This window comes from Myotis brandtii, unplaced genomic scaffold (genome assembly GCF_000412655.1).
Source record: "Myotis brandtii unplaced genomic scaffold, ASM41265v1 scaffold131, whole genome shotgun sequence".
Taxonomy (NCBI): domain Eukaryota; kingdom Metazoa; phylum Chordata; class Mammalia; order Chiroptera; family Vespertilionidae; genus Myotis; species Myotis brandtii.
The window spans coordinates 5,821,143-5,832,721 of NW_005354632.1; the positions used below are offsets into that span (position 1 = coordinate 5,821,143).

At 46.8% G+C, this 11,579-nt stretch overlaps 1 protein-coding gene across 1 annotated transcript in view; it reads right to left on the reverse strand.

Annotated features, from left to right (window-relative positions):
* The window catches only part of NTNG1 (netrin G1), a 202,783-nt gene that overhangs the window by 17,146 nt on the left and 174,058 nt on the right, over window positions 1-11,579 (reverse strand). Inside the window, exon 5 of the mRNA XM_005860123.2 lies at window positions 11,120-11,146. Coding sequence (XP_005860185.1) covers window positions 11,120-11,146 — 27 coding nt within the window. The remainder of the gene's footprint in view (window positions 1-11,119; window positions 11,147-11,579) is intronic.

Consider the following 11,579-nt stretch of genomic DNA (forward strand, 5'->3'; position numbering starts at 1 on the left):
TCTAAATTTCTATAAGTCAATATAGAGCAACAGTCAGAGAAAGCTGGTCTCCTTAGGGGTGGCCATCCTGCCTTGACATGAATTGTCCCCGACCCTCGATACAACAGATGTAGCCGTTTCCTGAACAAAAGCAAAGGGCAGGCAGTGGAGCGATGCCTGAGCCACTCACAAGCCTGTGAGCCTCATTGTTGGTGCCCTGCGCTGGGACGGCCCTGGGACGGCCTGCCGTTCCGTGTAGCACGGTGCCTACAGCTCCTACCCCATCGCATTCCCCCCACTCTCTCTCACTGGAGCATTTCTGGGACACTCTCCATATTAGAACAAGTTTTTCCAAGTACGATTCTTTCAAAGACATGGCACTTATGACAATGCTCTTATTTAGTGCTAAAAATATTAGCATATGGGTTTTTCCCCTCCACAGGAGGGACTGTTATATCAGTAGGAATTGGACATGCTCCTACCTTGTTTGGGGTTAGAAACCTCAAGGGAAGAAATGTTCGGCCATATCCTATTAAACTTGGAAGGATCTGCACGCGTCGGGGAGAGATCAGGGCACGTTATTGTCAGCTCTCATGTCATTGGGTCGAAACAGAAAGTCATACGGACACAGACACAAGCCACACATCTGCCCTTCCACTCGCCCGGGACGTGGTCCACAGAACACAACCCCACACCACATGAGGACAAGCCCTTGATGACTCCCCAAACATTGAATGGACATTAAATAGAGAGCCCCTTCGCTGGCCCAGCTCTGGCCATTTGCTTTCGCCACAGAATCTTCTTATGCAAACGGGGGGACGGCAGCAATTCAGACCCCGTAGGAAGCTGGCGCCTGGAACCAGGAGATAACACGAAAGGAATCATTTCTCCCTTGAGGATCCCGGGCTCTGCAATTTATATTTACAGATACCAACCGGCTGCATTCGTCTTCCCTGAGAGATTCTTTGGGGTATGTTTTAAGTGTGAGCCATTATCTCTGCGAAGAAATGGATTGATTTCCTATTTTTACTTATGCAATTTCTCAGAGAAAGGAAGAGAGGGGTGCCCGGTAGTTGTGGCTGAAGGAGAAGGGTCCGAGGTGCCTCTGATCTCACTTAAGGTTTGAATGTTTGGGTGCGTCTACATATTTTCCCGATGTTTTTAACCTCAAAATACGTTTCTGGAGTTATTGGTTCCAATCCAGAAATAATGGTAAGCGTTGCTCATTTAAGAATTGATGTAATTTCTCTCTTAGATTCACCATATAAAAAACAATGACTCAGGCCCAGCGGTGTGGCTCAGTGGTTGAGCGCTGACCTATGAACTAGGAGGTCACGGTTCAATTCCGCGTCAGGGCACCTGCCTGGATTGTGGGGGTGTGCAGGAGGCAGCCGATCCATGATTCTCTCTCATCACTGATGCTTCTATTTCTCTCTCCCTCCCTCTTTGAAATCAATAATAATAAATTTAAAAAAAACCCCAAAAAACCCAAAAAACAATGACTCAGGATCAGGACTGGATGCTTTGAAAGGATGTTTGCTAAGGAGCCGAGGCCATTACTATCAGAGCAGTCATTTCATGAGCCAGAACTACCATCCCCTGAGCTCAGCTCCCAACCCCTCCTGAGCCCACAGGAGAGCTCTCACCTCTGACCTCGGGAATGGGGGGAGGCAGGGCTACTGTCAGTGCTCCTGGCTGCTCACTGCCACGTGAGAAATGCGTTTGCATATCGCTGGCTGACCTCTCATAGGTCTAGTTCTCATCCCTGTAATTTGATCGGATCTCTGTGAGGAAGGGCAGAGCCTGGCAGAAGGCCTCCGTAAATATCTAATAACCGAGTAATTGATAGCAAGTGCCTCAGCGACTGTAAACAGGTATCATCCCATTGTTTCCTCCGTAATTAGATGAGAGCAAGTAACGTTCTTGTAAGACATGGAACGTTCACTCTAATTTTGGTTTTTTAATATTTGGTAGAGAGCTGATATAGTGTTGCTGTGAGCGTAGGATATACACAAGAGCTAAGGAAATCTTAATTCGGGCATTGCTATAGCTGTCGGTATTTATGAATGGGAAAAGCACGTAATAATTTTCCACATCTGTCTCCGGGCGTTACTAAGGAAACACTTGGTAACAGGCAGGCACAATATGCAGGCTGTTGACGGCATGCTGCTATTCACCTGAGCACTTTGGTGAGTGAAAAGCACGAGTCCACTTGGACTGGGAGGATCACTTTGGAAAAATGAAAAATTTGCATTTCCAAGGAATTAGTATGATTTCTAGAAATTGTTCAGAAAAAATTCCAAACCATTGTGATGGCTCTAAATAAAAATTATTTGTATTACTAGCATCAAATCAAGACCATTTTAGTTTGTTGACATGGTTCTAACTGCTTCCTGTAGGAGAGGCAAAAACAAGTGATATGTGCAGTTTCAGTGACTGGTTTGTCTTGTTTAATATACTCTTCGTGTTTTATGATTTTCCCCTAGGATGCCAGGGTTCCATCTCAAGGGTCTTCCAAATGTATAAAAATTAATGCAGGTTATTCTACTTTTGAATTGTTCGTTTCTTGCCTGCATGGAATTACCAAGATAGACAGTTACCATCTGACTCCTACCTAGAATATAATTTTCTTCTGTGTCATGTACTTAAGATAGTTTCTTGGGGGTGGGGAGTGCATAGCCCTTGTATTTCCTGGGAATATACAGTGGGGCCTTGACTTACGAGTTTAATTCGTTCCGTGATGGAGCTCGTAACTCAAATTACTCGTATGTCAAATCAAAAAGTGAACGAGTGAGACACGTGATGCTGGGCTGATGTTGTGGCATTCACTGTGTCGTTCGCTGCACCAACTAGCGGTGGGGTATCTGAAGCTGGCTCGTAACCCGAATTTTAGCTCGCAATTCAAAGCAAAAAATCGGCCGAGAGATGGCTCGTATCTCGAAAAACTCATTAGTCAGGACACTCGTAAGTCAAGGCCCCACTGTAATTAGACATTTTTTTTTTCAAATAAGTTTTATTATGCGGGATGCCTAACCTTCCTGAACAGTGAAAAATCAAGACCATCAGCGCTCAGACAAAAATCCTAATCTAATCTATGCCTATGTCCACTGGGACCAATTTCTACGCTATGTTTTTCCTTGGGAGGAAAAATGTCCTAAAAAAAGATAATGGAAATTTGTGGCCCCTAAATCCCTATAGCATTTTACTGTCTGTGCATTCATGCTTTACTATTTGGCTGTCATGAGATTTTTAATTTATTATCTCATCCTAACCTTTAAAGATTTATTTTATAATTGCAATGAAAACAACTTAAAATTAGCCAGTTATTGTCTGGTTACTATTATTACTCTAAGATCCAGAAATAGTCAATCAATATTACTAACGAATGTTTCATTCCCAGAAGTAAAAAAAATTAGGCACGTTGGAGGCTATATTAATAGTATAATTGAGGCGAAGTCTATATTATCCTATGCCATTCCAATAAAAGTTCTTTGCATAACATGAAGCTTCTGAGAATTTTTACCCGTGGGCCACTTGGTTCGAGGAGTTAGAAATTACAAATAGGAAAAAATGGTAACACATCGATTTGCATCCCAGCTCTACCACCTGGACAAGTTCCTCACCTTCTAGGGGTCTAAGCTTTCTCACCTGTGGGAGGGGGATGATGATGCTACCTGCTGGTCCCTGTCAGGACTACAGAGTTAATATTTGCTTGTCACTGCAGTGAGCTTTCAGTAAATGTCAGCTCTTGTTATTCTAATTGTGGGTGCCATTGTAATAGAAATCAGATAACTGTCGCCTAACAGTTCCTGCTGAGTGGAAGTTGAGAAAATAATGGTTGTGCCTCCTATTTTTGCAACTTTAGCTGTTCCCAAAGCAAGTGGTTCTCATATGTTAAAAAAAAGCTTACTGCAGGGAACACCCCAGTTCTAGGGCCAACATCCATGAATACTATTCAGAGAGCAATAGAAATTATTTTTGGAATACTGCGAAAAAGAGTTGATATTTAACATTTAAAGATCAAATGTTAATTTTCGAGTTCCTTGCAAGTTTGGAAGCACGTCGGTTTAGACTGTGCATCCACACGTATCCTGCCCGACTGACTTTTCCTTTTTCATTCACGAGCGAACTCAGGAAACGGTGATGTGACCATTTGGCTGTGGCACTCGAAGTTCATTTCCATGAATCAGAAAAACGGAGATTCTGGTTCTAAGCATGGGGCTCTGGAAGGATCTGTTTTTTCTCCTCTGCACCCCCAGGAAAACTCTCTGTGCTGCAAGTTGGGAAGAACGATGTTAGAATTGCCAAACCTGACTGTCTGTTGCTCAGTCCACAGTGTGTCAAGCTGACAGCAAGCTTGAAGTGGATGGCTAAGTAGGGTTGTTCTAGAATATTATCTTGTCTTCTATCTATCATACAAGGCGTTCACTCAGCATGAACCGTAGGCAGCGTGCACCTCACTCTGTGGACACCCTTTAAATGCAGAGTAAATCGTGATCACGCTTTCCCATGTTTTTTTCTAGAACAGCCTACTCCACCGTTTTCCATGCTGAATGAGACGAGACGGCAACAACCCAATGTCATGGTGCCGTGGAAGGGGTCCTGGTTTAGAAAGTGGACATTGAGCTGAGATGGGACACAGCTGACCTTTAGCCATAGTGGCCTCCTCTGTAAAATGATGTTGGAACAATGCTCCTGAAGTTGCCTAAAACACTAACTTTTATGTGATGTTTGGGTTCTACGATGAGGGGGTGGGGGGGGGGGGGGCACAGGGAGCCACCCTGGGCAGAAAAAGCCACCGCGGAGAGGGGGCTGGTGAGCCCTCGTTCAATGTGCCACTTCGGGGAGCGTCTCGGGTGGAGGCAGAGTCCCAGGGCCCCTCGGGTAGGTACAGTGACTGTGGCTGATCCTCAGGGGACCCGAGACAGCATTATGGATGCCTAGACAGGAATCCATACAAAGCCCTAAAGCTTTCCAGCAGAAATCCCCAGGCCCCGGGGTAATCTTCCCATCTTCACAGCCTGCTGCCTGCTCTCAGAAACAAGCCTCCTTAAACCGGTGGGAGGATAGCGGTCAGGTGACAGCGGTGGGTCTGTCCTTGAGATGACACGCAATTTTATTTTGCTGTAAGCAACTATCCTGTTTTTTTTTTTTTTTAAGGTTTTTACTGTCACAGGCTATGGGCAAGCATGTTTTCTAATCTGCGTGGCTTATTTCATGAAATGTTCTGTGTTCTGCAATACATCTGACATCTACGCCTTCTCCCTCTTCCTCAGCATGCTGGGGAAGTCGGTGCCAGAGGAACACAGTCCCTGACCCCCTCTCTTCAGACGTGGTCCCTGTAACTTCTGCTGTAACAAAAATATGGCCCGGCCAGCGTGGCTCAGTGGTTGAGCATCGACCTATGAACCAGGAGGTCATGGTTCGATTCCCAGTCAGGATACATGCCCGGGTGCAGGCTCGATCCCCAGTAGGGGGTGTGTAGGAGGCAGCCAGTCCATGAACTCTCTCATCATTGATGTTTCTCTCCCTCTCTCTCTCTCTCTCTCTCCCTCCCTCCCCCTCTCCCTCTCCCTTCCTCTCTGAAATCAATAAAAGTATATTTAAAAAAAATATGGATTTCTGTGTTTTCCCAGGTCATTGAAGTTCCCTGCACAGAAATGGATCGTTCAGGGACCAAGAGGCCGCAGGTGCAGTGCCAGGGGTTGGAAGGGGTCTGCGGTAGAATCAATAAATCCAGATGTCCCTTCTGACTTCTCTCTTCCCCTTGGTCTAATGTTATGAGCTTGAGCTGTGGGAGCTAGATGGGCCTTCCTGGCCTTGTTACATGGGTGAGCCCCTCGCTCACTCTGAGCCTCACTTTCAACCCTCGGAAATGGAGTCCTGTAGACACGAGGGAACATTCCCCTCCTTCTGAGCAGCAGCTCCGTCTCATGCTTCCCAGGAAGTGGAGCTGCTCGCTGACCAGCTCGCCACTGGTGCCCCAGGAGGCCAATGACACCCACACTCTGAGTGTGGGGTTCACAGCTCCATGTCGGAAGATGCATCCCAGGACCATTCAGAGATCTTGGCAAATCTTGGTTTAAGCTAGAAATTTCCGGGTTCCCCCACTCCACAGAGATAAGGTACAGATAGCAGCTCACACTTAAAAAGTGGCTCAGCATTCGAAAATCACCTGGGACAAGATGAACGCCTGAAACAAAGTCAATTTGCTCAAGGTGGGCAATTGTAGTCAATAAAATTCACGAAGCCTCTCAGATTTTTTTTTTTTTAAGGAAGGGGGTACTTCCTCCTTCTTCATTGAAATAGTTGATTGAATCTTCAGGATTAAGGAAGCAGCTATGTCCTAATGTTCATTCAACTTTCGGGTAACCACCAAGGTTTCATGGACGCGAGATGCTAGTTACACAGATATGAAATGGATCTGAGATGAGGATACTGGGGACACGAGAGATCCGAGTCCCTCCGCTCTCCTCCTAGAACATCAGCAAACAGTTCCAAATGAATGCAGCTTTGTCGCAGAGCTACGCTAGCCTGATCCTTCCCCCGCCTCGTTATATAAAACCTAATTAGTTAAAGGGCAATTCAAATGAAACTTTTATTGGAGGGATTTAGAAGTATTAAATCGAAGGGGGAAAGCAAACACGGCAGCTCCCTGAGGAGCATGAACACGGTCGCTAATAACCTCGGGTGGGCACATGGCTGACCTTGTGATTCTCCTCACGACCCAGCTCTCCTCCGTAAATCGGTCGCGAACAGAAATATCTGGATGCTGCCTGGAGAACAGCTTTGACAAGGTCTCCAGCTCTAATGTTTTCCAGCATGAAAACACGCCTGGGCTTTCCCAACAGGCTGCTGGACCCCTGCAGGTAACACTGCCCTTGTTTCCTCGTCCTGCCAATTACATCACATTAGAGGTGGACCTTTAACTCTGTGACGAAGGCCGTGCTCATGGTAAGAGCAAACAGGAAAACGGAATTATTTCCCTTATGTGAACGATCGTCTCGAATTGAGCGAGTTGGAGAGGAGGGGATGGCCAAACACCTCCACCCATGGTCTAGGCCAGTGGTTCTCAACCTTGGCTGCACATTAGAATCACCTGGGAATCTTTTTAAAATCCTTATTTCTGGGGGCCCCACCCCATAACAAAGAAACATAATTTCCAGAGGATGAGGCCCAGAAATCAGGATTTAAAAAGATTCCCAGGTGATTCTAATGTGCAGCCAAGGTTGAGAACCACTGGTCTATGCTTTTCATGCCAATCATCTGAAAGTCATTTAAGGAAATCATGTTTACTTGGGTTCACAGAATGTTCCTCTCTCTCTTGTTCCTTTTCAAAGAAATATTTGGATTTATTAAAAAAAATTGTAAGTTTTCTGAAATGGTGTTTTCGGACGTGATCTTTCATTTCAACGGATGGCCTACCTTTAACCTCCAACTCATCCCCTTTTAAATCGATAATCACCCACACAAACCTATTTGCACATTAGGCCAATGCTTGTGGTTCTAATTATGTTCTTTATAAGATACTGTTATAAAGACATAATTAGCGAATTCACTTGCTTTTCAGGATGAAGGATCAGATAATATACGTTAGGAGGTAACAATTAGCTTGCCACCTTAACAAAGACGCTCACACCAAACCAACTATTAATTTGGATCAACAGCATCCACAAATGTTCACTTGAATAAATCGTGAGTTTGCGTATAAGGGCATAAATACATTAAGAGAAAAAAGAAAAACCTGAATGAATTACTACTACCCCGGCAGGTAACCAGGGCTCCTAGGGATGATCTATTTCGGGATTCATTCATTGCTGACAACATCACCAGTGTTTTTTTCAGCGGTGGCCAAAGCACACAGAAATGACTGAGTTTTCAGAAATCCAGGACCTTTGGGGATGAGTGGACAACCTACTTCCTTATAGAAAGACAACAGCAGGTACCAATGACCTTAATGGGAAATTTGTATCAAAAACTTCTAGCAGATGATCGGAAAGGGTGACCACTCTGTCCATGCATTTGAACCCAACTTAATTCAGGTGTTGACTGTTCGAGATCCGTACCGACATCTATCAGGGCTCCAAAATCTTTAGCCCTTGTATGTATGCGAACTTCTGGTTACATACGTTAATAATTTACGTCGATAATAGACATCATTCGTTTTCCTTGAGATGCACTTTGATGATGGGTCTCCTGAGTGATACACCTGTTGTAAGGGCATCTTTCTATATATACTCGGTGGAACTATGTGCATTGATTCCTTCTGTGGGATAAAGGGAACAGCCCTGGCCACGGTTTGTACCTTAGAACCGCCCTTCCTGTGCCCTCTGGAACGGGCAGCGAGTCATCTACCATGAATTCCTGAGGAAAGGAACCGGGCAGAGTGCCTTATGCGCCCACAAAGAAGGAACCGTGTGAATGGCATTAAAGCAGCCTCGAGATACAGTCATGTCTGATGGTTTTATCGCACATCTCTGGACCTGAAGGCCAGGCAACAAGCAAGCTAGTCCTGCGTGATGTTGGGTGACCCCAGAAGCTCTTATGTCCTGTTTTCTGGGGAAAAAATCTAAGGAAACACCCACCGCACTCCACGGAGAACAGCCAGAGGCCCAGTGAAGGCAGGGCACAGGCGACCACGCTATCTGCTAGAGGGTTTTGGTTAGGGATGCAGGAGCTAAATTTTCCTAATAAATAATAAAGCCGAACACATTTCCCCAAGGCACAACGCAGCATCCTTTCGGGTCACCAGTGATTTCAAAATAAACACAAAGCCCCGCAGCACTGGGCTTTCCCGACTGGGTGTGTAAAAGGTCAACATCTGCTGATGCTCGGAGATGAGGCATGAGGTGAAGGCGGCAGGATGAGATGTCCCGTGAGCAGTACAGTGAGAGATCCATGCAGCACGCCCGACACGCCCACACAGAAACACACCCAGCCCCCGAGAACCACTTTCCATCCGTCCATTTCTGAAACGTCAGACAGGCCGATGGCCACAGCGACCTCAACCCTCTGCCTCCGCTTGCTTCCCGGGGTTCCCTGTCTGCTCTCAAATGCACGTGCAAATGCGACCCGCAAGGCCTGAAAGGAGCAAGTTGTGGGGGTGTCTACAGTGAGGCAGAAAAGTCAGCCTCTGAGCGCTGCAGGTCCTGCACATCTGAAGCGGCCCCCCTCCAAAAGGCGCCATGGGCAGTGACAACGACAGGGCAAGCCGAAGACTGGCTGCTATTATTCACAGACTTTATGGCAAAAGACATAAGCGAGGCTGGGAGATGAGTAGGAATTCCAAAGACATAAAGGATCTAGGAGTGTAATACAGGACAATTCTCTACCATCCATGGAACCATTTCCTAGATATTTCAGTAGGTGGAGAATTAGGTAGAAGCTGAAAAGGGAAATTTGGCTAGAAATCGGAGAATATACTAGAACTCCGTGATTTGGTTTCATCAACCAAACCGTGGGGAAGCACATACGTTTCTGTTGCACTACAGGCCAATCATCCACCCCCCAGGCTCGTCCATGCTACTGTACCTCAAGGCCTGCATCTGGGTCGTGTCCTGCTCATCTGCAAGCGGTAGCGCTGAGGCTCTCCCAGCAGCAAGGCCGCGGGGAGGAGGACGCAGCGTGGCTCGTGGCTCGGGTGGGCCTCCACGTGGCTGAGAGCACGCCTGCTGTTTACGGAGCCGCCAATTATCTCGGCACCGGCACCGGCCCGGCCAGGCTTAACCAATCCGCATCCGGGCGGTCCAGGCTGGGGTAAACTGGTTGCTTTGTGAGTGGGAACATCTGACTGGCACTTACAAGGCTCGGGAAGCGTTTTACCTAAATGATCGGAGAAGGGGGATGGTCTCGCTTCAGCTCTCACCCTGTGATCACCCCGAACCGCCCCGAGGCCAGGGAAGGGGAGACACTGTGAGAATTCCTCTCTTGCTCCCAGTGTGGAGCCTCGGCTTCCTCAGGGCTTGCTTTCCCTTTTGTTACTCAGCAGCCAGAGGTTGGAGCCACCAGAAAGGGTGCGATGTGTAAAAATGGGTGCAATTCTGCAAAGTTCTGGAGCCTTATCAGCTTTTCAGGCTCATGTCAGGGGTCCTTGGTTTCTGTACGAGGAAGCTCCAGGCCATTCTCCAGGGACAGCTGGGAAGGGCTCTTTGCAGGGGCACCGGGCCTGACTTCCCCAGAGGGTCAAAGGGGCATTTTCCTTTCCATTACTTATATTTCCACGAAAAGATTTCCTGTGGAAATTCCTAGTAGCCTGACTCCTCCATGCTGCATGTATATATATATTTTTAAATCCCTCTTCTCTAGCAAACTTAAAGCTAAGTAATCAGGAAAACCTGGCTCTCAGAATTTTAGGAGGGACAGACAGACCGATTCGTTTTCCCCTCCATTCCTCCAGAAAGACGGATCAGGGTCAGAAACCTGCTCCTTTCAGGCCTTCACCACGACTGACTGACGCTGCTGGGATAACACAATCCCTCCCCCGGCTTCGTGGGATTCTCCTTGGATCCTCAGGAACACGCAAGCGTTCACTGGCGTCTGTTCTCTGATTTTCTAAATGACGGTGGAAACCGTACCCCGTCCAGGGGAGAGCGTTCAATTGGGTTGTTGGTTACTAAGTTTGGGTAAATAGGACTGTTCCTCTTTTCGCTCAGTGAGCTAGCAGTGGTCGGCAAACTGCGGCTGGCGAGCCACATGCGGCTCTTTGGCCCCTTGAGTGTGGCTCTTCCTAAGCCTGAGGAGTACCCTAATTAAGTTAATAACAATGTACCTACCTATATCGTTTAAGTTTAAAATATTTGGCTCTCAAAAGAAATTTCAATCGTTGTACTGTTGATATTTGGCTCTGTTGACTAATGAGTTTGCCGACCACTAAGGTGACTTAAGTAATGGCACCTCTGTGAAGCAGGCCCTCATTGGTCAAGATGAAGGACAGCTGGGCTGTGCCGGACCCACAGGCTCTACCAGGGAACCATCTCACCCGTGATCGCATCCCATCTGGGCCGAGAACAAACCCAACAATTCACTCCACCGAGAAAATGCTCGTATCAGAAATGGAGGCGGGGAAAGTGGATCTGAGGAGCGGAACAACAAAGCGAAGCGAGCCTCGACTGCTTGGTGATTTTTTTTTTTTTTTACTTACTACCAATACTGGAGATACTGGGGATGCCTAGGGAAAAAGAAAAAAGAGAAAGGAAAGCTGTTAGACATGTATTAGTGCACGGCGTCGTGAACTCAATATAAAAATCTCAGCAACATAACACGCGATAACATTCAGACCACGAGGACATCAGCACAGAGAAAGCAGCGTATCTAGCCCTCCTCGGAAGCCATGTTGCTTTCGCTGTAGAACTCCAGAACTCATCCCCGTTAGGAAATCAAGGCTCGACTTGCACAGCTGGCTCAAGGCAGCTTCATATCAACCATGTTGTGTTTGCCTACAACAGTGGTTCTCAACCTTGGCTGCACATTAGAAGCACCTGCGAATCTTTTTAAAATCCTGATTTCTGGGCCTCATCCTCCGGAAATTCTGTTTCTTTGTGACTAATGTTGTGGCCTCACCCCATAACAAAGAAACAGAATTTCCGGAGGCTGAGGCCCAG